General features: G+C 24.8%; 3 protein-coding genes and 1 long non-coding RNA gene across 14 annotated transcripts; 2 read left to right on the plus strand and 2 right to left on the minus strand.

The window, feature by feature from the left end:
- The first annotated feature begins 188 nt into the window (after positions 1-188).
- LOC100870632 (adenosylhomocysteinase-like 1) lies at positions 189-5,469 on the plus strand. 3 transcript variants are annotated; one of them, XR_015293155.1, is made up of 11 exons: positions 189-315; positions 1,944-1,991; positions 2,445-2,529; positions 2,618-2,811; positions 2,887-3,211; positions 3,267-3,417; positions 3,503-3,655; positions 3,727-3,892; positions 3,991-4,294; positions 4,372-4,492; positions 4,568-5,469. XR_015293155.1 is itself a non-coding variant. In XM_003697262.4 (11 exons), exons 1-11 carry the CDS (start codon positions 214-216, stop codon positions 4,572-4,574), a joined length of 1,599 nt encoding a protein of 532 aa, XP_003697310.1. In that variant the 5' UTR covers positions 189-213; the 3' UTR covers positions 4,575-5,469. The 3 variants fall into 3 exon arrangements, 2 of the variants coding, with proteins under 2 accessions (XP_003697310.1, XP_012346971.1); XM_003697262.4 differs by having other exon boundaries at positions 4,048-4,294; XM_012491517.3 differs by lacking the exon at positions 1,944-1,991 and having other exon boundaries at positions 207-315; positions 4,048-4,294.
- Positions 5,470-10,460: 4,991 nt separating this feature from the next.
- On the minus strand, positions 10,461-19,677 carry dome (cytokine receptor domeless). The gene is made up of 13 exons (XM_003697203.4): positions 19,535-19,677; positions 17,168-17,750; positions 16,532-16,813; positions 15,857-16,171; positions 15,625-15,782; positions 15,366-15,537; positions 14,965-15,276; positions 14,722-14,870; positions 13,765-14,653; positions 12,717-12,863; positions 12,544-12,634; positions 12,394-12,463; positions 10,461-12,237 (listed from the first exon to the last, which is right to left on the minus strand). The coding sequence occupies exons 2-13, from the start codon at positions 17,733-17,735 to the stop codon at positions 10,807-10,809; spliced, it is 4,584 nt and encodes a 1,527-aa protein (XP_003697251.2). The 5' UTR covers positions 17,736-17,750; positions 19,535-19,677; the 3' UTR covers positions 10,461-10,806.
- On the plus strand, positions 19,283-20,335 carry LOC147657074 (uncharacterized). Its single transcript, XR_015293156.1, has 2 exons — positions 19,283-19,662; positions 19,754-20,335. It is a non-coding gene; the product is annotated as an uncharacterized LOC147657074 (long non-coding RNA).
- Positions 20,336-20,626: 291 nt separating this feature from the next.
- Positions 20,627-27,931, minus strand: LOC100872383 (membrane-associated guanylate kinase, WW and PDZ domain-containing protein 1). 9 transcript variants are annotated; one of them, XR_015293154.1, is made up of 12 exons: positions 27,736-27,923; positions 26,778-26,857; positions 26,459-26,684; positions 25,928-26,331; positions 25,680-25,868; positions 24,479-25,619; positions 24,271-24,406; positions 23,662-24,201; positions 23,398-23,568; positions 23,190-23,324; positions 22,800-22,917; positions 20,627-22,234 (listed from the first exon to the last, which is right to left on the minus strand). XR_015293154.1 is itself a non-coding variant. In XM_086911549.1 (12 exons), exons 3-12 carry the CDS (start codon positions 26,824-26,826, stop codon positions 22,070-22,072), a joined length of 3,159 nt encoding a protein of 1,052 aa, XP_086767675.1. In that variant the 5' UTR covers positions 26,827-26,857; positions 27,736-27,798; positions 27,882-27,931; the 3' UTR covers positions 20,627-22,069. The 9 variants fall into 9 exon arrangements, 6 of the variants coding, with proteins under 6 accessions (XP_086767675.1, XP_086767678.1, XP_012346965.2 ...); XR_015293152.1 differs by having other exon boundaries at positions 23,662-24,204; XM_086911549.1 differs by lacking the exon at positions 22,800-22,917 and having other exon boundaries at positions 23,662-24,204; positions 27,736-27,798; positions 27,882-27,931.
- Positions 27,932-27,940: the final 9 nt, after the last annotated feature.

Raw genomic sequence — 27,940 nt, forward strand, 5'->3', positions numbered from 1 at the left:
GATTTATTATTGAAGCAAATTTATTATATTTTTTTTAAATTTTAAAATAATAATTTTTCAATTTTATAATTATTTATTTAAATTGATCAATTATTTATGAACAGTATCGACAAAAAGTACCTGATTATAAGCACACCATGATTACGCTCCTGTAACAGCATAAAAGCACCATCTGTCGTTGAGTAAACGTACTAGTGTGATTTCGAATTAAAAATGGCTGACAGCGGGGATGCTGTGAATAGTACGTCGTCAGGAAAAGAGGCTAGAAATACCGTTACTGATGGTCCTGTCACTGATCCAGCATCAAACAACAAGGTAAATTTAAGGATTTTGTCAGCTAGATAATTAAACAAATGAATTATTTTAACTTAAATTATGATAATATAAAATCATGATAATATATTACCACGAGTATTGTATTTTACCGCCGTATTAAATTTTTAATTAATTAAATTATTTATAAAAAATAAAATATATATTTTTTTTAATTTATATAATTGTTGTACAAAATAAAAGGATAATATATTAGTGAATTTTATTTTTATTATTGTTTTTATCTTTTTATTTTATTAAATTATTTATTTAAAATTTTTTATTTATCTTTATCTCTATTAATATGTGTTTTGTTTTTTTTGTCACATCTTAGCCCAACCCTTTCAAGTCTTATGACCACATGTTGCTATTATGTAATACAACACATGGTATTAATTGATGTATGGTCTTATATATACTTTCTGTTTATTGTCAAACAAATAACTTCCACCTATTGTTATTACATGCAAATTAAACTTCATTATGAAAAAATTTCATAAATTTATTATTAAAAATAATGATTTAATTTTAAAATTTATTAATCATATAATGCCAATATATATATAAGTATAAGATTATTATTATTTGAAATTTTTATAAATGTATAATAATCATAAGAATAATAAAAAAAATAATTTATAAATAAATTGAATATATACTTTTGAGTCATAAAAGTATTTTTGTATTTAAAAAAAAATTACTATAATTAACATTTCATTAATGTTACACAACATAGAAGTAATTTTATGATAATTGGTAAACTTGTAAATAATTCATATACATAAGACCAGCTGCTAAGGAACAATTACTATATCTTTCAAAGCATTTTTGCTTTGTTTTATATGCTTTATTGGTATTTTATAATTTAAAATAAAAATGTTTCATATAGTTGAAAATATTTTGTTATTTGTTTTTTATTTATTTATTAAAGAAACAAAATAATATAAAAATAGAAAATTCATTAATATTCATTATTTTAATGAAATTTAAAAAACAAAAGATTTTTAATTTTTTTTTACATATTTTTTTTTTAATTATATCTCTTCTTTTTATATATCTCTTTTTGTGTATCAGAAACTTAAACACAAAAAATATTTAATTCTTTTTTACATATTTTTTTTTTTAATTATATTTTTTTTCCTTACATATGCTATTATACTTTATTATTTTAATTGTATTATAATAAAAAAGATATATATATATATATCTTTTAATATCTTCAATGATATTTGGTACATAATATATTTATAATTTTTATTTTGATAATGCAAGAATTAAGAGATGATTTGCATGCTATATATAGTACCTACTATCAGGGCGCTTATATTATTTTACATATAGAGCATTATTCACACAGTAGTCCGTAGGTTCGGTACCAATCACTCATTCATCGCTCATTATAAGCCTAAATACACCATATAGGCGTGGCACAATTAGTATTATAGAACAAATGAGTGTAATAAATAATTATATAAGGAATAATTATAAAACAAAAAGGGAGATCTTACATAAACTGATTGTAATTTGAATTTTACAAGTACAATCTTTGGGAGCTTTGTACCAAACTACGGACTGTATTATAAAAATTTGACCCAATTTGAATCATGAAATGGTGGTTGTTGTGATTTCAGAGCTTAGAGGCATCAAATAGTGCCTTTCACGGCGCGAGAACAAAATTAGTAAGTAAGAATATACGTGTACAAAACACAAAGTAAACTTGTATTCCTTTCCAAAGCAATCCTTACAATTTCCTCAGGGCTGCTTTAATCCCTATGATTACATAAATATGATATGTGCCAATGGATTTATCATTTTGTCTTCTCATCAAATAACACAGGGTAATAAGACGACTTTTCCTTAAAATATAATTGAGGTCATGAATAATTCATTCATTAATTTTGTTAGTCTAATAAAGTAATATAAGTAATATAATAATTATGTAACATAAATGAAAATATATATAGAAAGAATTATTAAATTTCGTCTATATTAAACTGTGTCCATTCTATCAAATAAAATAGCTTCATTTACATTTTTATGTTTGTAGTCTATTTCCATCTATTGCAGCCCTTTTTGAGATAAAATATTCATAATTTTATAATGATATATGATTTAATCTTTTAAATGTTTAGGATTCCAAATCCGGAGCCTTGAAAAAGTCCAGTCGTTATCGCAGTCGTTCTTTGTCAGCTAGTAGCACAGATAGTTACAGTTCTGGTATGCATTTGTTTTTATGCACTGTATCTATAATTAAAAAAAATTATTATTAATTTAATATACTAAATTTATTTTTCTACTACATTAGCATCTTATACAGCAAGTTCATCCGATGAAGATGATGTATCACCTCGAGAAAAAATTCAAAAAACAGAAAATGGTTTCATAGATTTTTGTGTACGCAATATTAATCAACATGCATTTGGTAGAAGAGAGATAGAAATAGCAGAGCAAGAAATGCCAGGAATTATGGCACTTCGTAAACGCGCTGCCGAAGATAAGGTATATAAATTATCTGCAATAAAAGCAAAAGATTAATTGATATTAATATATATAATAAAAAATTATTTTAAACAGCCATTGAAAAATGCTAAAATTGTGGGATGCACTCATATCAATGCTCAAACTGCTGTTCTTATTGAAACTTTAGTTCATTTGGGAGCACAAGTTAGATGGGCAGCATGTAATATATATTCTACTCAAAATGAAGTGGCTGCTGCCCTTGCTCATGCTGGCTATCCAATTTTCGCTTGGCGTGGTGAAACAGAAGAAGATTTTTGGTGGTGTATTGATAAATGTGTAGCTGCTGAAAATTGGCAACCTAATATGATATTAGATGATGGTGGAGATGCAACACATTTAATGCTCAAAAAATATAATGCTATGTTTAAGATGATTCAAGGTTTGTCTATCATTTATTTTATAATAAAATGGATAATAATAATATTAATTTCTAGGAATCGTCGAAGAGAGCGTAACAGGTGTACATAGATTATATCAATTATCAAAAGCAGGAAAATTATCCGTCCCTGCCATGAATGTTAATGATAGTGTAACAAAAACCAAATTTGATAATCTTTATAGCTGCCGCGAAAGTATTATTGATAGGTAAATTAATTAAACATCAATTATTGAAATGTTGAAATGCACTAAAATTCTGCCATTAATTATGTCTATTAATGTCATATTATAGTTTGAAAAGATCCACAGATATTATGTTTGGTGGAAAACAGGTTGTAATTTGTGGCTATGGTGAAGTTGGTAAAGGTTGTTGTCAAGCTCTTAAAGGTTTAGGATGTATTGTTTATATAACTGAAATTGATCCAATTTGTGCTTTACAAGCAAGGTAGATAATCTGAAACAAAATAAAAATATATCATGTAAACTTTGATTATTTATACATATATTTTTTTACAGTATGGATGGTTTTAGAGTAATGAAATTAAATGAAGTTATTCGAAATGTAGACATCGTTATTACCGCAACTGGCAATAAAAATGTAGTTACGCGTGAGCACATGGATAAAATGAAAAATGGCTGTGTAGTGTGCAATATGGGGCACAGTAATACCGAAATAGATATTGTACGTTTAAATTCTAACAATCTACAGTTAATTCTTCTAAAATTCGATTAGATTTTCAACTAGAGTGTAGGGAAAAATTCGTATTTCTTATATTTCAGAACAAAAAAGAAATATATTGGTAAAACATTAAGACTCCTTTAATATGTTCTTAACAGAACAGTTTACGCACGCCCGATTTAACTTGGGAAAAAGTAAGGTCTCAAGTGGATCATGTTATCTGGCCAGATGGAAAGCGCATCGTATTATTAGCAGAAGGCCGGTTAGTCAACTTGTCTTGTTCCAGCATTCCTTCGTTTGTTGTGTCGATTACAGCTGCTACTCAAGCATTAGCACTGATTGAACTTTTCAATGCACCTCCAGGACGATATAAAAGTGACGTTTATCTGTTACCAAAAAAAATGGGTAAGTATAAAACATCTTTGTGTTTCATTAGCATTGCATCAATGCATAAGCTGTAATACAATAATACTATTCAATAGATGAGTATGTGGCATCATTACATTTACCGACATTTGATGCGCACTTAACGGAGTTAACAGATGAACAAGCTAAATATATGGGACTTAATAAGGCTGGACCTTTTAAGCCTAATTATTACCGGTTCGTATTACTTTATATATCTTCTAATGTTATTATTTAAGTTTATTTATTTAAAATTATTTTAATTTATTTCAGCTATTAAAAATATATGGATAAGTAACATGGCATAGTATATGCAATATTTGAAATTTATGTTTATAAGTATTAAAAAATAGCTGCCTCATTTTATTAAAATTTTTTCTATTAATTTTGTCTAAATTAATAGAAACATATAACAAGGTTTCATGTTAACATTTTGTTTTATTATTTTAAAAGAATATTTTCTTTATATTTCAAAAAGATATATACATATTAGTTCAACCAAAATATTGCCTCCCATTGCAATAATCAATAACTAATTATATATAAATATATATATTTAATTAACATTCAAAAATGTATAGAACTTATTAATTTATGATTTGTGTATTTAGAAATACATGTGCAGTTGTTCATTCGAATTGAAGTACAAGTTTGTTAAATGCAATTTCTACACAAATAATATTAAAAAAATGTTTCCTGTAAAGATCTGTATACGTAAAGCATATTTAATGCTATAGATTATGTAATTATTTAGAAATTTTCATTGAGATTATTTTTGATGTATTAGATGTTACATTCTACATTCTGAACAATATTTGATAACATTGAAGATATGTACATATATAGAGAGAATTTAATATTACAAGATATTAATGAATATTAATGAATTGAAGTACAATGACATATCTTCTAATGAGTTTATGTCTTTGTAATTATATCTAATAATTGTTCACAATTGGTTACCGAAATAGCAATCATGTATGCTTGAATTTAGTATTTCTGATTTTGTTATTAAAAAAAATGATGAAATTGTAAAAATAAAGCAGATAAAATTATGTACATAATTATTTAAGAAAAATTAGGAAAAAATTAATCCTTTTATAATTGGTCATATCATCCGTCGATAGAAGATAATGAAAAAATAGAAATGAAATAAACATTTATGATGCCTTGAATCACGTGTTTATCTTGATTTTACCTTTTTATTATATTTTATAGAAAATAAAATTCTCATTTTTTTAAATATAAAATTTAAAATATGAACAAATGTGATATTTGTTTCTATAAAAATTTTAATTGATAAAAATTTAAATGTTTAAAAAATAAATTGTTTTCAATTAAAATAGATATAATCACAGTAAGTAAAAGGAAAATGTGAAAAATCAATATTTTAATATAACAAAAACTAAATAAATAATTTATATATATAAAAACAATAAACCATTATAAAAATAATTAGAAATACACAATACTTTTTCATATGATATGATATTAATTATTATTTTATATATAGAAAATAATAGAAATATTTATTAAAATATTAAATTTTATAAAATAAATAAAAAATATATTAATTTTAAATTTTATTTTTTCATTAATATAAAAAATTATTAATATCATAAATTAAGAACAAGGAATATATAGTAGTATAGTAGTATAGTAGTAAGTAGATTTAATAAGTAAAATACATCACGTCGATATAAATGTTATATATTTCAGTATAATATTATAAAGTAATAGCTTCTAAAGCATTTATCAACAGCATTAATTGAAAGATAAAGTTTTACAAGATTTTTTTACTCGCGATCAATATATGAGTATTGAAAAACAAAATAACTTTGGGATTAATCTTAAAAATGAACCTAAATAAATGGCAAGGCTCAACGGCATGGCATACATAATGGCATAACAGCTGCGATCTATAAAAAAAAACGAACTTAAAATATAATTTTGTATATATAATTATATAATGTTATAAAGAAATAAATAATAAAACCAAAAAAATGTAGTAAAAATATATTTTACAATATTCTGTACAAGATCTTATTAGATTAATATAATTAGCTCGATGTGGATTATCATGAATCAGTTTATTAATCCTGGAATACTCTTAAAATTATATTATTTTTAGGTTTTCTGATTAATAAGAAAGAAATTATTTTCTTGATTACATAAAGTCTGACTATTATTTTAATATATTAAATTTTAAAAATCATTTATAATTTCATTTTGAAAGAGAATGCAAGACTAAAGTATTCCATGACTAATATTAGTGTAGTTATTATCGCGGTGTCTGCACATTTCTGCAAAAAGACATTTTCATAATTTTACAACATTAATTTTCAATGAAACTAAAATTTATTTCATTAACAAACATTAATGTTGCTTAAGAACAAGATAATTATTGCAAATAATTGAAATTTTTAATTTTCACAGAAACAAACAGGCACGTGTAAAATACGTAAAGTAAAATTTTGAACACTTTCCTTTCAATATTTTAACAACAAATATTTTAATGAAAATCTGATAATTTGTATCAACAATTCATTGCGTTCTAGATATATATTAAGAAGAAAAAAAATTTATAGTCAGGGAGTTCATATAAAAACATAATTCATGAAATTAATTATGTTTCACGTAATAACATTTCAATACAATTATGTTATATGTAAAAAAGAAAAATCACTTAATAATATTTACAAAAATTGATTACATGTGTGAATCATTGCACTAAGATTGCTTTACATTATAAAATATATTTATATCAATTAATTTCATCAATTTTTTTTAATTTAATCAAATTGCCAATTTATTATAACACTGAGCTCCCGTAATATCGATGAAGATATATAATATAAAAATTATAAATATCTTAAAAAGCTATTTAACTAAATTATACGAACTCTGTTTGGCTACATAAAAAAAAAATTGAGAAAAAAGGAATATACGTGTTTTATATATGCCTGTTTTCCGCAAGGCAAATTAATCGATAAAGGTAAACATTTAATAATAGAAATAGGTCTTATATGTGTCACATAAATCATTGATACATCTTTTATATATTTTTATAAATTCATATATGTAATATAATATATATATATATATTATATATATAAATCGTTCACACCACAAATCTATATTTAAAATTTTTAGATTAGACTACATATAGACAGAATATACATATATATATATATATATATATATATATATATATATATATATATATATATATATATATATATATATATATATATATATATATATATATATATATATATATTATATATATGTATATTTATAGTGTGCAATAAAGTAGTTCTTCTTCATTTATAAATATGTAACAAAAATAGATAATAATAGATATATTATATATACAATGAAGACATGTAAAATCTAACAAAGTAGATGCGTTTGTTTACTTTCTAAATCAATCTAGAAGCCTTTATCGTGAAAAATACTTATTTCAATGAGCATATCTCAAAATCTTGCGTGCATTCGTGCATTTTACTTTTCGTTTTTACAAAGACAGCGATATATTAATCTATAATTTTATTTTTTTATTTTATTTTTCATTCTTTCGTATAATAAAAGATCCTTCTTGCATGGATAATAATTTTCAATACGAATTTGCTCTTGTATATCTAAATTTTATACATGTCTTGAAACATTTTTCTGTATATGAAAGATGAAAATATCTACCTTTCCGAATGTAAAAATAAATCCAATGCATTCGTGACGCACTAAACGTATTTATTATTCATCGTCAACTAATTGTTTTTTCTTAATCTTTTTTTAATTTTATCTAATATTTTTACGAACTAAATAGTATTTTTTACAAGTTACACGCAATTCATTAAATATTAGCAGCTTTTCTCTTAGTAACAACAATATAACATACGAGTATATGTAAGCTCGCTCCAAAGAAAGTACCACAGATTGTCAAATTCATCCGTGGCACTCATTGAATAATATTTCACAAGTTCAAACAATATTTTATTATATAATCTTCATCTTCTTTTTTTTTACATTTTAACGAATACAAGTTTTACAAGTTATAACTTAACAAGATCGGTAAAACTTGTTTGAGCTTGTGAAATAATTACTGCAAAAATCCTCCCAGGCCTTTTTTGTACTGATATATATATATATATATAATATGCTAGACTTTAATTATTCGATTGTTCGATACGAGGCAAAATACGATCCTTGCAATCGTCATAAATGATTGTTCGTTATGATACAAAGAAAATAAAATTTTTCTCTTTTTATATTTTTTTATAAAGTGATTCAGAATATGAAAAATTGATTTTACAAGTTGAAAATATAGAATAAACTTTTTTCATTTAAATTCGAATGAAATTTCAAATGAAAAATTTTTATTCAATATTTTTAACTTATTTTTTTCACGTAAAATTAATAGTGTCATATATATTTCTGACTCATTTTATATATCATTCTTTCTATATTTGATAATATAATCTATATAAAAATTCTTCGATAAACTTGCAAAAGTAATTAATACATTAAATGATATATTTCAATTTGTATAGTTTAGCATCAAATGATATGTCGATAATTATTAACAAATTAACAAATTAACAACATTTTAACAAAATCATTAATTAGAAGAAGAATCGAAGATTAAAAAAACCATTCAATAATCATTCGTAAAGTATAAATCGTTAAAAAAGGCCTGTAAAAACTCATGTACCCCATCAATGACTAGCTTAAGGTATTATGCATATATATGTATGTGTGTGTATATATATATATTATATATATATTATATATATATGATATATATATATATATATATATAAAATCTTGCTCTTTTTAACATAAATGTTTTAATGGTATTGCATAGTTCCTTAAAATTTTTGCAAAATGCTGCTTATAATATTTATTTCAAGATATCTTTATTTTGCATTGCTGACTAATAATTTGTTTGAAATATTTATATAAATGATTTTATCTCTTAAAATGATTTTTACCAAAAATTTAAAAACAATTTATTTACCAATTGAAATTGATCTAAAAATTATATATTTCTTTTATTTAAAAAATATGAAAATTTCATTAAAAGATTTTAATGCAATCAGCAATGATATTTAAAATATAAAAAATTATATTATTTTTAATTATTTAAGTATTTTCAATCGATAACAAAATATGTAGAATGAAACATGCAAAAATTTAATTAGTTTCAAAACTGCAATTTGATTAACTTTTTCTTATCTTATTATCTTTGACCCTGTACTTGTTAATAGTTTTCGTTTTACTGCGTACTTTCTGTCAATCATTGCTAGCGTTAGTAAGGTACTACAGGAACAATTTGTAAATTATATATACAGATAAACAAATTGCGCATACGAATGTAGTTTAACAAAAAAGTTGATATAGTTTTTGTACATAATATACGAGTTTAACAAACGAATAATTCAAAAAATATCAATTTTTATCTCTTTCAATTTAGTTTTAAAAGAGATAGAAATTAGCAACTTTTTAACATTTGTAATTTTAACATTTTATAAGTGATTTATAATTGCGAATACTTTTTTTAATTGATTATGAATATTTGTTTATTGGAACAATAAAAATACTTGTTCCTATAAATGTATAATTTTCAAATTTCATTGAGATTAAAAAAGAAAAAATTGATCGATATACATATTATTACTATGCACGATAAAGCAAAAGAATGCATTTATATCGATAATTTACATTATAAAATAATTCGTAATGAAAACATCTTTGAAATTTTTCAAATCGTTGTTTTGAACGTATTTCGAAATGTTAATATTACTATATAGAGTCGATTAAAAGCTTCACAATGATTAAATAACAATTTTTCTACAGTGAAAATTATTATACTAGTATAGATAGCAAAAAATTTGATTGTTCAGATAACTACGAATTGTTTGTCGATAGATGTATGCCACATAATTTACTTATAATCCTTACTCTAAATCCTTACTCTATGGCGTTGCTAGTGATCTTCAAATCACATTGTATGATAATATATATGATACAAAAGAAATTCATTTTATACATACTTTCACAAATGAGGGTGTTTCATATTCGATGTATCCTTATACCGAATATATCGTTTTACATACGACATTCTTCAATTTCTACTTTTAATTTTCCTTTTTTTTTTTTCTTGTTTCAGCCGTTGATTCAATATCGAATCATGCTGTCTTGTGAAGAATCCTAGAAAACACTAAAATTTTAAACACATCGATACGTATTAACAAAATATCGCAATATATTTTTTAGGATGCACGTTTTGTGTTCCAATTTAGTATTTGTCAGGTCTCCAACCTAAATACTATATCCGTAAAACCAATGTAGGATTTAAGTTTCATTATCTTTTGAAAGCACCTACAAACGTGAAATCGTATTGCACCATCATTGTTCATTGAAAAATGTTCCTACATTGAAAAAAGTTTACACAAAATAACAAAATACACAAGCTACGCTGCCACAATTGATGTATTTGCACCTTTTCCTTTTTATTGAATAGTACTTGGCACAACAGTCACTTTACTGTATTGTTCATCTGACTGTCCAGTAGTATTTTGTGGCAATGGCTTCTCAAACCTTTCATGCTGCACATACGATGATGATAATGTCGACGTTCTATGTTGATCTAACTTTGGGTTCTCTGCTATGGTAACATATCCAGTATTCTGTTTAGTCGTAATAATTGATTTATCTGCGTCTAATTTCGAGCTAGGTTTTGTACCACTTGTTTGCCAACACAGAGGATACACAGTGGTAACATCCTCTTCTGATTCATCTATCACTTCTGAAATGGGAGTGTCTGATTTTCCTCTTTGTTGTTGTTGTTGTTGTAGCATTTGAAATACAGAACTTGCACGAACGTATGGTTGAGAACCATCGGTTGTTGAAGTTTGAGGCACAGTGGTCTTTTGTGAAGACTCTAAAGTAACTGTTTGAAGATTTGGTTTCTTTGAAACTTCAGAAATCGATGATACGGAAACATAAGGTTTCGATGATGTATCAAGCGTAGATGCTAAAGTAGTAGTTGGACTTACAAAAGAGGAAACAAATGGTTTATTACATGAGTCAGTTAAAGATGTGGCTGCGAATGGTGTAGACATTGTCGTGCTTCTTGTACCATCAATATTGCTTAGGGAGAATGGTTTCTTTAGTGGATCAATTAAACCTGTTTGCACATATGGTTTAGAAATTTTGTCAGAAGGTGAAAACGAAGTCAAAGATTCTAATTTTGATTTGTTCGATTCAATAAACGTTAATTCATCTAGATCGTGTAAAGTATCAATAGTTTTCTTATCTTTTTGTTTCTGCTCTAAAGATGCCAAAGTAATATATGGATTTGTAGATTTAGTTTCTGACTTGGTGGATATTAATGTATCTGCAGTGGATTCAGTTAAATCACTATCATCTTCTGACTTGGATTTTATAGACTTAGGAACCGTTCCTATAATACTATAGCCACCTGCAGTTGAAGTTTCTTTAGGAACAGGACTTGGATTACTAGATAATTCTTCTGATGATGGCATACTAATATAACCTGTTGAAGACCAAGTATGTTGTGAAGTTGTGTAACCTGTACTATCAGTTAAATTAGGTGTAGATCGTGCCAAAGATAATGTGTCTCCAATAATAGGCTCTCCAGATTTTGTAACTTTCACGTATGATTCCCAGCGTGCTGTTTCCGTAAATGGTTTAGTAATTCCAACATTTCTTTGGCGAAGACTCGAAGATTCCCAAGCTGGTAAAGTTTCGAGTAATTTATTGGGCGATACCGGCATCGGATCTATCTCTGTACCACTATCACTTGAAACTTGAGAGTCTGATGTTAGCGAAGAGGTAACAGATTCTTGTCCACTTGAGCAACCACTTGAATCAGCAGAAGATTGTCGTATATGTTGTTCACCCACTTTTTGAAGAAGTTTCTATAACAAAAATATTTAAAATATTTAAATGTTTCAAAATGTAATAATAATAAATATAATAAATATAAATATATATATAAATAATATATAAATAATAAATATAAATCTTTTAATATGTATATGATAAAATAATCAATTTATTTTTATACACAGTACCATATTTGGTGCTAATCCTGGTGGTAATTTAACTTCAACATCTTGCATAGCTTTACACTTCAACCACATTCTATAACAGACAAAAAATATATGTAAATAAGAAAATTTATTTTACAAAATATTCAGTATTTAGTAAAGAGTTATTCATACCTTTTTGATATATGTGCAAGACATAGAAGAAATGCTACAATACTAATACCTCCTATCACCCATATTATAACCCATACACTAAATGATGGCCCTAAATAATATAATATAATTGTTACATAACTATTTTAATTAAAAAATTATCCAAAGAAAAAAAAAATTGATTTTATACTTACCATCACTATAACAGTTTCCTTCACCAGGTTCAGACCAAGGACCTTTTAAATGTGTATTATCTGATGCAATATTAACAGCTCTTACACGAAACTGATATAATCTTTCTCGTCCTAGAGTTTTGCAATCAGGAATAGGTATCTGAGCCTCTGAAATATTTGTTAGTGATAAAATAATTTTAAACAATGAATAAAAAAATTCTTTTTATACAATATGTGACATTTCAATTATTTATGGTCATATAGCAAAAACAAGTTAAGAATGTATAACAAATAGTGATAATAAATATTTCAAAAATTGCATTTTTTAAATATTTTGTTAATTTTCTCATAAATTTATATATAATATAACAATTACAAAACAATTTTCTGCAAAATATATTTTTATTATAAAAGAATTGTTATCAATTTCTCATAAATTCTTATATAAGATATATAAGATATATATATAAGAAAAATTCTTATATAATATATAAACATATAATAAATGTAATCTTTCAAAACAAAAATAATCATTTTCAAATAAAGTTCTATTGAATTATTCATAAGTAATTTAATTTAGATTAATTCAAATCATGTTTACACCATTTAAAATAAATCAAAATATAAATCAAAATAATATTATTTTCAACTATAAATATATTATAATATAAATAAAAATAAATTTATTATAATAATATAAATAATAAATAAAAATATATTTTTGAATTTGTTTTAATGTTCTCTATAATGAAAAAAAAATATACTTAATTTAATGTACTTATTTATATTTATTGTACTACAAAATATACTTATTTATATATTTTTTTATTTAAGAATCTTTTAAAAATTTAAAATAAAATGATTTTAAAAAAATAAAATATTTTCAAAATTATTATTGTTATTATTGTTACTATTTGTTATATACTCAATAACGATAAATTTTCATAAAAAAATTTTCTTGTTTCATAGCAATATGAGAAAATAAATAAAAAATCATACATTGCGTTAGGAAAAGTATTCTAATTTATTTACTATTCTAATAATTTCTGAATATTTATTAAAATATTACCTGTTCTAGTACTATTTTGTATTTCACCGTCACTTAATATTTCATAATAATTCAAATATCCAGCAGAATATTCGGGTTTATTCCAAATGACAATCACTTGGCTTGAATTCATAAAGCGTACATTACGTATATTCACTGTTCCCGGTACTCCGATTTTTGTAATCTTGGAAATTGTAGGCGATTTTATACTGCAAGACACAGTACATGCTGCTATACTAATACTATAATTCATATGTGCTAACAGGCCTTTTAATTCAATATGATTTGCTTCTTCAACTTTTTGCATGTGATCATTATAATAAACCTCATAATAACGCAATACGCCATTCATTGCTTCTGGTGGTTTCCAAGTAATGTACATTGTTGTATTTGTCACATTAATAATTCTTACATCCTGTGGTGGAGTTGTTGGTGCAGCTTCAAGTGTTGTATTATATAAAGGATCACTATGCAATCCTTCTCCACTTTTAGTAAGAACAGCAACAGCTAACATATATGTTGTATATGGTTTTAAATTGTTCACGATGCCATGAATAGTATGAGGGTCGGCTTTTATCGTTGTATTAAGTTTTGGACCTTTACAATTTAGATTATATGGCGAAACAATAGGGCAGTAATAGATATTGAATCCTTCTACTATTCCAATGCGATCCGAACAATCTAATTTCCAACCAACTTCAATAAAATCCGAACCAATTCGATTTATCCATACAGACTTCATTTTTCCAACAACTTTGTTATGTATTACAGTACATGATGCCCATACCATGCCGCTACTACCTTTATTCGTATTTGCAGAAATTGCAAATTGGTATACTTTGTCGGGATCTGGTACTGTCATATTATAAATTGTTGTATTTTTCGATACATGTACCCAATCTAGATAACCCTGTAATCATTAATTCTAGTATTCTATTTTCCTTTTTTTTATTAACGAAATTATCAACAAATACATACATTACACTGATAAGGACGATCGCGTTCATTATCACACCAAAAAATTGTATAATTTACAATTTCTCTATTCATATTAGGTGGTTTCCATGATAACTCATACAGACCTCCATCAAATGCAATTTTTGTAAATGCTACAGGTTCTTGCGGTACTGTAATATAAACATATTATTATTCATTTATAATGCATACATATTATATATCATATATATATCATAAAACTTTATTTTCTTTTTTTAATCTTACTTTCGTATTGACTAGGCACAAAAATTTTAGCACGTTTTTTATTCGCTCCAACAATGTTTGTTGTGACAATTTCGAATCTATAATTAGAATATATTCTAATTCCTTTAAATTTAGCATATGTTCTCGTAGTTTCATTCGGCACAAGTGATAATTTTCTTCCATTTTCCTCTACATGAACAATTTCATATTTGAAACAATCACCATTTTCTAAATACTGTGGTATAGCTTGCCAGTACAAATATACGTCCCTACTAGCACTATTTTCTGCTATTTCAAAGCTTCCAATATCGGTTTTTGGAGGACGGCCAGGTACTAAAATATCAAATATATAAGAATATAAAAAATATTTCGAGAAATACCTAACAATACCTAAAATTAAAATTATAAGAAACGCAACTTACATCTTGGTGGTGTCCTAAAAGTAACGTCACTAAAGTTACTCCATTTGTCTTCTCCAGTCGCGACAGCACTTTTCATGAAAACTCGTACATCATATGCAGTATTTGCATATTCCAATCCAGTAAGATTATAAGATCTTCTATCCAAGTGAATATCATTCGTAATATTGATTACCTAATATATTCATTATTAGTGGATAATATGTCACATTTTCAAATATATTATATTATATATAATACAAATAAAGATTTTTAAATTTACCTGCCAAACTTTTTGATGATCCCATTGATTTTGATACATGATTCTATGATATAATCCAGGTGGAAAATTTTGCATTGGATAAGGCACACTCCAGTGCAATAATGCACTATCAGATGTTTTATTAATAACTGATAGATTAGCTGGTTTTGCAGGAATAACTAAAACAATTTAAATAATGTTGTAAATTATAATTAAATTATTATTAATCGAAATTAAATAAAAAAATACAAACCATGAGCAAAATGATGAAATTTATATGTAAAACTGCTATTTCCAAGAACATTATTTACATTCAATATAAATGTATAATATTCATACGGTTGTCGATAAATTGGATTAGTGGATGTATCCCACAAACACATATTTAATTTTTCATCTTTTTCTTGTTTTGGACATGGATATAATTTTCTACCTCCTGCTCTTCCTGGTAATTTAAATACAAGAGTATATGTTGTTGTAACATAATTTTGGACAGGTTCCCATGAGCATATCATATTTTCCCAATTATAAGATACACAACTGAAGTTTTGTGGTACTTGAGGTTTAACTATTAATAATTAGTAAATAAATTATTATATATTTCCTTTTTAAATTCTAAAAAATACTATATAAATACTATATTAAGAATACTTATAAATAACTCTTTTGTATAAAAAGTTTTTTATATTTATGATCTTATCTTAAATGACAGTCAAATATGAATTCCAAGATACAAAACACATTAAATGATATAATCTTTATGAAAGCAGACATTGAATGCTCACTTTTGTATTCATGAAATACTTTTAGCCTATTCTGATAAGTTTATATTAATGACCTAACTTAATAAGAAGATATATACTACATTAATTATAATTTTTTACTTAAAAAATAATTAATCTCTAGAATTTAAGAAAAAAATACTTACAACCAACCACAACTTTATTCAAACAAACTGCTTCTAATTGCTTACTGCGATTATTTTGTAATCTTAATCTACAGTAATACATATCTTCTGCAGGTGGAGGTTTTTCAACATCCAATGATATTGTAGTTTCATTTATAATTTTAATAAATTGTGGTTCCATTTCTTTTTGGTTACGAAAGAAAACAAGATCTGAAGCATTTTTTCCAGGAAATTCATCCAGTATACAAAGTATTCTCAAAGGTTGACCATATTCAAGAACAATATCACCTTGTGGCCAAGTTCCTTAATAAAATATATTATTATATTGTAATATATTGTTTATAAATTTAAATCAAAAATAAATGTTGATTACAAATTATTTTACAATTCATATTTTACATCAATATTTAATAAAATATTCAATGATTTTACTCTAAATTTTAACTTATACTGTATCTATCTTGTACATTAAATATAGATATACATTTAGCACCAACATTAGAATTCCAAAAGGAGAAAGATAGTTTAGTATTATTTATAGATTCAACTGCAGTAGAAACTTACAAATACTTCAAAATCAAGAAAAATTTAAATTCATAAATACATATATATATATATTTTTAAATAAAAAATTTGAAATTATTTTTTTTTACTTACTTCCAGGTGTTGTTAGACCAACTGCACATTGATTAGGATCTGCACTACATATTGTTGTACATAATAATAAAATAATAAAAGGAATTAAAAATATTCTCCAGAAGCAATTCCTCCACTGTGTACCAACTCTTTTTGTAATCAATAATGGCAAACTTTTATTTGTTCTAATTCTCCATAAATTATATATAGAATACATATAATTTTGTGAAATTTGTTTATGTTGTTGATAATGCATTATATTATAATTACAATTAAAATTAACATTCTCACTTAACATACAATGATTAACTAAACATATATCAGATGAATATTTAATAATTGTTGAAAATTCAGTTGTATCACATGGATTATCTTGCATCCAATTAATGTCTATTTGGGAAAGAATGTTATTTCTTGGTACATATGTAATATTATTTTCACATTTCTTTAAATTATAGCACAGAGTTTCTGTCATTCTTTTTGCAATTGGATATCTAATAACATCATCATGGTTTAATGCATTTTTAAAACTTGATTTTAAAAACATTTCTTCTTGAAATTTGTTGGGATCTGCTATGTTTGAAGACATCTTGTGCTCCCATCACTGAAAAAAATATAATTTTCACTATAATATATAAGATGATTAAACTATATATTTTAACATATCTTATCAATTAATCAATTAAAACTAATAGTGGAAATACAAATTTAATATTATATTAAAATAATTAAATTATTCAATAAAAGATAAAATATTTTAAAATGCAATGCAACAATTTCAAAGCTGAATTATAACTGAATTTTTGTACTCTAGAAATTAAATATAAAAGTCTACAATTAATAAGATAAAATATATTACTGCTAAATTGGAGGTCATGACATATCATTTCTAGATTTTCATATTGTTTCCAATAATTCCATCTATCTTTTATCATTATTATTTATATAATATAGTGAGATGAGATATATTTCTAATTAAGTTGAAGTCACAAAGTTCAAATTAGAGGAAGTATTAATTTTTATATTATATTTTCAATGATTCCTTATGATATTTATCTTTTCTTCTGTAACTTCTATATATATACATTACATAGTTATATTAATATTAAGTAACAAAATAAAAATATTTATGTAAGAAATTATAGAAAAACATTATAAAGAAAAAATTTTAGAATTATAATAAAATAAAATAAAATTAGAATTATATAATTATAACAACACAATAACATAAATATGTGATTTACATTTTAGTTATAAAATGTATTGATTAATATTTTTATGTACCATAATATTACCATAATAAATGAAAATTGAATGGAGAAATGAAAATCTGAAATATAATTTATATAGATAATTTGTTCAGAATGAATTATTCATTAAACAGGTTTAATACAATTATTTGATATATTATACATAAAACAAAACTTAAAAATTGTATTTCTAAATAAACTATTATTATTTTTATAATGTATATATTTTAATTTATAATTTAATTAAATAAATAAAAAAATCTATACAAAGTAAATAGCAATTTTAAATAGTAAATTAAAAATAACAATAAAAAAATAAATAAATTCTATTATATTGTGTTTTAAAAAGTTTTATTATAAAAATATTAAAATATAGTAACTCTAATTAAATCAATTAATAAAACAATGAATAAAATAGAAATTAATAATAATAATAAACAATTTTTCGAAAGATTTTATTAATTATATGTTATTATTGTCATTATTTATTAGAGAAATAATTATCAGGATAATAGAAAAATTTGAAGATAACTTGAAAATATAATCAGTCATCACAGTTATAATATAACTGAAGAGAAAAAAGAAATATATATATATATATATATGTGTACACATACATACATATACTATATATATAATATATATCATTCCTACACAAATTATTTAGTGCAATACGGTAAAATCATTTTAAAAGATACGGAACATTTTCATAATTATTTGAAATGTATATTTAGGTAAAACTATCAAAATCGTTTATTTACGAATATTTACTATATCCACAGCGTAATGCGTTTCATGTAGATATCCGTACCTTATATTCTGTCTTGTTGCACGTATATGTCTCTGTGTGACTGTACGTTAAATTGTGTGTGATCTCACAAATGCTAGTCTAATATAAGCCATACATATATAACAGGACACATGAAAATATGTAACAAGATTTATCTATCATACATATATGAAAAGTTGTAATACATTCTAATATATAAAAAATATGTATTCGATTTATCAGGAAAATTAGATAATTAAAATGTGCAAGCTTATTTCACGGAGAAATCGACCAATACGACATATTTTGTGAGAGTTGGGAAAGTCCAAAGCAGTTGTTCGTTAGTACCATTCGTTTCGGAGTACTTACCGTCAGCAAGCAGTCAACGAATTTCTGCAGATCCCTCATTGCACTTCCATGTATTATAAACCGTCTTCACACTATTTCACTGAACTTACATTACGGGTGGTCAAACGTAAACCCGTTTTATTCGCTAGGTATATCTTCTGGTTACCGTAACGCGTTTAAAACTAATATTTGAGGTCTTATGAACTGCTAAAACGGTCAACACGATATTACAAATTACAGTTTCCATGCACGAGTCGTAGCCGCATAGATCGGCCGTGTCACTTCATATTTGCGAAAAAATTCTGTTTACATTCGCCCAGAGGGACCAGGAATAAATGATGTACATTCTAAGTAAAATACGTGCGATCAACAGTAGTGCCAACATGTAAACGATTCTTTATGAAAAATTGGACGACATAGCAAAAATAGTTGCACAAAAATAATCTAATTTGATGATTTAATATTATCTAATTCGATGAAATGTGATACTTCTGTAACATTTTTAATTATAATTTATAATTATTTTGAAAATATTACAACATAGAAAGCATAAAAAACACATGTTTCAAATGTTGGATGACATTGGCTGACATCATAAGAGTCGAGTAGTATATTCTTGGAAATGTAGGCATAGATTCCACTGTTGACCGCAATCTTCTATGGGCGCTGCTTTTAAATTTATTAAGATTTTAATTTTTCAATTATATTTTTTTTAGAATTTGTATATTTATATTTTTAAAAAAATAAAAATTATATAAAGTTAGTTATATATTGATTTGTATATTGACAAATTTTTCTTAATAAACATAAATAAATATAAAATTTATTAATTATTTCCAATGAAAAATAAATTCAATATTAATTGTAAATGTTTATTATCGATATATGTATTAATAGTAATGATCCTGTATAATAGAATTTTAATAACAATATCGATATTTCAAGTTTAATAATAACAAATTTATACAATATCAAATATTGAATTATAATAAATATCGAAAGATTCAAAAAATTTAATAATTACATTGCAATTACAACATAAAAAAAATATGTTTAATGATACAATATTTTCAACTTTTAAGTATATAATATTTTTAGTAAAAGGATGCAATATATTTGTAAGATAAAATTTTTTTTAATGATGAAATTATGAAGATAATGAATACATTTTAATTGAAATTTTTTTTTTATCTTATAACTATCTTAATAATGTCATACATAATGTCACACATAATTTTTTAGTGTATCTTTTTAATATTTATATATTTACAATTTGTTTGCACTATTCTATATAATATACAAATTGTAAATGTATGTATATATATATATTTTTATATTTAATTATAAAAATAAACATAATTATATAATATAGATAAAATGTAATAAATTTTAAATGCGTTTACTATTGTTTCTTGTTGTTAAGATATATGTAAAATAGCTTACGTAAATATAAACAATAAAAATTGTATACAAATTTTCAAAATTTTTAAAACAGTGTTTTTTATTCGAAAAGATTTAAAGATAAAAATATAATCTAAATCAATCTTGTTTAATACATTCATTTTTAACATTTAAATTCATTATATTTCATTCAAACATTTTTTTTTTTTAGTTATTACTAGTAAAAAAATATATTTATTAGCTTTTTATATATTCAACACATTTCAATATCGCAAAAAAAAAAAAATCGAAAAAGATTTTCTATATTCATTCAATTTCATTAATGATTTTTTTCATCATTATTTTATTATAAATATCTTCACATAATTAATAAAAAAAAGTATGTTATTTATTTTATTTTATTTTAAACAAAGATTTTAAGTAAGTAATAAATGTAGTAATATTTTTTTTTGTATCGTTTACACTGCATTTCAAAATGATTAAATGCATTTGTTTCTTTGGTTGTATCAGTACTTAATTTAATTATTGCTATTCGCATATATTTCGTACAATAATCATAATAAATATTATATTATAATAAAAAAAATATCAACAATATTCTTTAAATGCTGCTTAAAAAGTAAAATAATAATGCATTAATTAATAAATTCAAAGAGATTCTTCACAAATTGTATACATATACTCAAAAGCATATTATTTTATGATTAACATCACAATATTATCGTAAATATCGTGAATTTATCAAAATATTCCTGAGTGTATACAATTACTACGGAGTATAACATATATACAAAAATATTTAATTTAGATACTTCAATTTGCGAGTTGTTTTAGTAAAAAATCTACTAGTAGAGAATAATTTTTCTACGCAAATATTAAAATAAGTAAATCCTATACGATTTATAGGTATTAATACTATTTGTTATTACAAATAGATTATACTCTATTAACATTTGCAATTCACCGTATTTGTTTACAGTAATTCGTTTATACAAGGAATTTCAATATATAATTTATAGGTCAATATTTTTTATAAAAAAATGTAAAGTGATCTAGTTAAAGATTTTAAAAAATTTTTTCTCAGAATTAATATTTAATTTTATAATATTAACTTATTATGAATAAAATAATATTATGTTTGTAAATGCTTGTTTATCATAAATATCTATTTTTAGATGAACAGCAGTTGAGTAAAATGAAAAATCGAACTTTCTGACGTTTTTTAGGATGCACACCCATCTCGTGTAATTTCAATAAATGTCTGCGTGGTGTGCCTTCATCAATCGGTCGAATACTTATTTGGTCGATTGTAAGATTACTCTACAATAAAGTTCAATAAAAAATTTATAATTGCTTCAAAAGCTTAAGCTTTTGCTTAATAATTTTGTTATTAAATATGGAACACGCGTAAGGCACAATACTCTCAAGCTATCACACGTGTTAGGATGAATTAATATCTTTTCTTTCAGAAATTAGATCATTTAAATATAGAGTTAGCACCAGTCCAATTTTGTTAGAATGAGCAAGTATCATCCCTATAAATCGGACTTTACAAGTTATGTTCATAGCTGCAAGAAAAGTCGTTCACATATTTGTTTTTTCAACTTAAAAGTATGTAAAATTTCTTATTTTAATAATCAAAACATTATAATTATATATAATACGTAATTAATATTAATATTATTATAAAGTATAATTCATTTCATTGAAAATCAACAACCATGTCCACAATATCCATATTAATATTGTTGAACTGCAATATGTATAATTTGAAGCTCTAATAATCACTAGTAAATAATATTATCAAATATAGAAGCTGCACATATAAGCTATAAAAATTGATTTCAACGTGTCGCATATAAAAAGTATATATCTTACTACATACCTACATTTATGTATAACCAACTCCATAAAATATACAATATAACACTGTTTTCCGTTTGCACCAGATATTTCTGTACCAAATGTCATAGTACTGTAAAACAGTATTAATCTAACTCTCACTGCAATAAAACAACCTCTTGCAATCATTGTTTTCTTTTTCATATTGTCTTTAAATATTTTTTTTTTTTTTTTTTTTTTTTATTATGGTACCTAATGTTAAACTTTGAAGCTTCAAATAAAATTATTAAGGAATGTTATACAAGGACAACGTTAGCATTAGTATCATCATTTGCAGAAATAAATATCGTTAATATTTTTAATATTAATGTATTGTTATTTAGAGTGGTTAATTTCATATATTCATGTCGTAGAGGTGTGGAGGAGCACCTACCACTGAAGGCATTTGACAACCACGTCGAACTAAAAGTCGAACAGATGGTCCACCATTTCTTATAATTTCGATAGCTTCTGTATGTGTCATATTTTTAGTATTAATTCCATTTATTTCAATTATTTGATCGCCGACCTAAATTTATATTAAAATATCATCATTTATATATAATCACATTCTGATAATATTATATTTATATTATATTTACTCTTAATCGATTATCAATAGATGCTGGACCATTTTCTGCAATTTGTAAAACAAATAATGGCATATTTTGAAATTCACGTCCTCCACGAATACTAAAACCAAATCCTCTAGTTCCACGAGTTAATTCAACAGCATGATATTGTCCTCCATCTCCATCACATGTTGGTTCATCCTGAAATTATTTATAAAACTATATTTATTATATATTATATATTATATTATATATTAGGATTTAATTACAAATTATTTTAGAGTTAAGCAATACCTTTTGAGATAGAGATGTATTACTACAACAATCATCAAGAGGGTAACCAATTGTTAATGTAACAGAATAACCTGAGTCTTTAATTAAATTCACAATATCTTTATGACAAACATTTGTAATATCTACATGATTAACGGCAAGAATATGATCGCCAACATTTAATCGCCCGCATCTTTCGGCGGGTGAACCTTCAATTATTCTACCTATCGTCGAACCAGCTTTATTAACTGAAGAAATGATAACAAAACCAAAACCTTCATTTTCCATTCTAGTGACCGTTACATCATAAGGATATTGAAGATTCATCTGTCTATTATATGACGTTTGAAGATTTTCTGAAAGATGTTCTTGGGTATTAATTCGGCGACGAATTCCCAAAGTGACTCTACCATTCTGAGCAGCGGCTATCATTAATTGTACAACATGGTGATGTGACGAATTCATAACACTCTCACCATCAACAGACATAATGAGATCACCTGTATTTAATCTATTATCTAAATCTGCTGCTCCACCAGGTACTATATGTCCAACTGAAACCTGCTGACAATTACATTATCAATATTTTTGATTTCCTTTAATTAAAGTATAAGCAACTTTCCAACTCACTTGAGATCCTTCCTCAGTACCACCAACTATTCTAAATCCAAATCCTGTATCTTGTCTTATTAAAGTTACTAAAGTTTCTATCCATTCTATATCAGGCACGATCGGACATACTAATTCGTTGCTATATTGAGGATATCTAAAATATGAAAATTAATTTTATATTAGAAAATAGATTGAAATAGAAAATTAATGAATCCATATTATCTACCGTGATATCGAACTGGAATGTGGTTGTTCATGCTCAAAACTAGTAGTCTCTTTTCGTTTATCCCATATTTCACCAGTATCAACATTTTGTTCTTGACCAATGGAATATACATTATAATCTTGTTCACTATACTGAGAATGTGATTGCGATGTATATAAATCTTTATAATAGTCTGAATGTAAGCATCCATTCTGTTTTAACATATTATCATGGTGAGGTATATCAATAGAATATACATCATTATTTATGTTCAATTTTTCATTTGTAACCCAATCTCTTTTTGTACCATTTCTTATAGAATCATCATCTAAATTTGTCATTGTAACAAAATTATCAGATAAATTTGTAATATTTGCTTTATATGGATCATTATAATATATGTTATGTGTATATTCTGAATACTTGTATCGATTATCAAGTGGATTTAATTCATTTTCGTTTTGTTCATTCCAATTTGATCTGATTGCACTAGATGGAGATTTTGGACGATTTCTAGTATCAATAAGTGGAGTTTTTGGTCGACTTGGTACAACAGTTTTTGTTTGAGTGCTATAAATATCAGCTGTTGGTGTTTTACTTCTAAAAAAATCTTGTGAATTTTTTTCTTTCTTTTCGTTTGATTTTGATGTTGTTCTTTGTACATGTATCAGTGCTTCTTCATTACGAGAACAATCTTTTAAAACTTGTACTACTTCTGAATGACACATATTTCTCACATTAATATCATTTATATTAACTAAAATGTCACCTTCCATTAAATTTTTACAACGTTGACGATCTAAAATCTTTTTAACTTTCTGACCATGAGCAGAATCTGCTATTGTAAATCCAAATCCCATAGTACCCTTCACAATCGCAATACTGAGAAATTCTGGTTTGGAAGACGTTGATGAATCTTTACAGTCATTTAAGTCACTGTTTTCGGATAATAAAATATCTGTACTACTAGGTCTTTTAATTGTATTAATCTTATCCGAAATACAAAGATCTGGCATTGAATTGACAGAAGTTGTGGCAAGATTTTCACCATTTTGAAGATTATGTACTGGCAAGAATGTAGAATCCAGAAAATTGAAACGACTATTACTTTGCAAAGCAGGATCCAAATCCATATATAATCTAGGATCTTCTGTTAAAATATCTGAGAAAATAAAATTTATTCTTCTAACAAAAATATATTATTATTTAATAAGATTTTTACCTGGAGTATTTACAGCAATAGTTGTAACCACTTCTGTGTTTGGGTCATTTGGATCAAATGGTAATGGATAACCACGACAAACTTCTAATGTAACAGTTTCACCACTGCTAATTGATTTGAAAACACTTACCATTTCATTATGTGTAAAACCCAGAACACATGTATCATTAACATAGACTAACACATCTCCTGTAATGAAATTTCAAATTAAAAGAATCCAATAATAAAAAACAATGATTTTATATTACCTGTTTGCAATTTTCCATCTAACCATGCTGGACCATTTGGTACAACACTTTTAATTTGTAAAAATTCTTCCACTGAATCATCTCCACCAACAATTGTAAATCCCAATCCTCTTGTACTTTTTATTAAAGTTGTTCTTATTTTTTGGCCTTTTAATTTGTCAGGATTTCTTGTAAAATTAGGACTCTTTCTTTCTCCTAAATTTTGTTGTGCTCGTTTGGCTTGCAATACAGGATTTTCATATTGAGTTCTACGATTTACATGATCAATGAAATATGTACCATAGAGAGTATCATCTATTTTTTCCCAACCATAAGGTAATTCATCATCTAAACATTCTTCAAGTGATCTTTTTTGAAATTTAGATAAACGTGGATCTAACCAGTGAGAAGTACCTGTATTATGACTATAAAATAATTATATTTTATATATATATATATATATAAATATATAATATAATAATATATAATATATATAAAACAAGTACAATACAATTTATACTCAATAGTTTAAAAAATTTATGTTATACATACTCTATAAAATAAACTTCTCCTGTGTCTGTATAAGCTTTTTCCCAATTTGGTGGTAAAGGTCCTAACTGATCTTCTGAAGCTTGAGTACGATTTTTATTGTTTTGTTCCTGATTAGATATTCCTGTATTTTGTTCAGAACCTGAATTATACAAATATGTTGGTGGAATACGATGATTAGTTTCATCATTTCCACTAATTGCTAATACCTCTTTATCCATACTTTCTCCTGAAATTACATATATCATAGCAATAATAAAAATATATTTAATAAATATATAATAAAAATATATTTAGAAATAATAAATAATAATTTTTATACCGTCATTAGTATTATCAATAGATGTTGCATCTTCTGTTCTTGTAGCCATTTTATAATTTTTTTAATTCCACCTTAATACCCTATTAAATAATACAAAAATTAAGTATGAACAATTTCATTTGCATTATGTTAATATTTTTAAAATTTATTAGTTTTAAATATAATATTTTGTAATATAATTAATAATAAATTAAATAATAAACAAAATAAAAAAAATAGTATAAATAATATGGTAACAAAATAGTATAAATAATATGGTAACAAAATACGAAATATAATAAAAATTTCATAGAAATGAAATCAGTATCAGTAATAAACATAGTATTAAAATTAAAAATTATTCACGAATTATGACATATTTTACAATCAACATTTTAAAATATTTTTTATTTCTCTAGAATTATTTACTGGCAGTTACTAATCACAGTATCTCCAGATTGGCAGTATTCAAATAACCGAAAATTATTTTATCAATTAATTCAAACATTTGACAGATAAGGAAAACAAAAACGTTGACAATGAAACGTAGCTGACTTCTTGACACTATCGTTTAAATGCCGATATTGATACGATATTTAAGATCCTATCGGACAGGTGTTCGTAGTAAAATTACATAAAGCTAAAGAGGAACACGACACACGGCGGACGTGAATGCATTCTTACGAATGCATTCACCCGAGAGAGTCTGTGCGTAGCCCACATATCGCGCATCATTGAATGCAACTTTCTATCTAGAAAAGTAACGTTGGTTAATCTCGACGTAAATAAAACTTCTTGTCACGGTGATTCAGTAAGGATTTCTACTTTTTTTTGGTATAACGACATATTACTTTCAATATCTTTCTACAATATTAATAAACATAATTGAGCTATGAAATTCACCAAGTAGAAAATAACGATAGTACGAACTAGAAAAGTATATAATTTGTAGATATTTTTTTCATCAAAGTCTACTTACATTGATTTTTTTCGATATAATTCCCGATTGATTCAATCATCGTGGTTCAGCCATAAAAACAGGCTGAAATATTTCAACACTGAATCACTTCGGGATCGAGGAAATACTCATCATTTCGAAATGATAATGGAGCGATATGTACTCACGTTTATCACAGATCTACATCACGTATTGCACCGCACGCAACTGAGGCATTTAACTAACG

The sequence above is a fragment of the Apis florea genome, unplaced genomic scaffold, assembly GCF_048593485.1.
Source record: "Apis florea isolate Af1SG1 unplaced genomic scaffold, ASM4859348v1 contig_3325_pilon, whole genome shotgun sequence".
Classification (NCBI taxonomy): domain Eukaryota; kingdom Metazoa; phylum Arthropoda; class Insecta; order Hymenoptera; family Apidae; genus Apis; species Apis florea.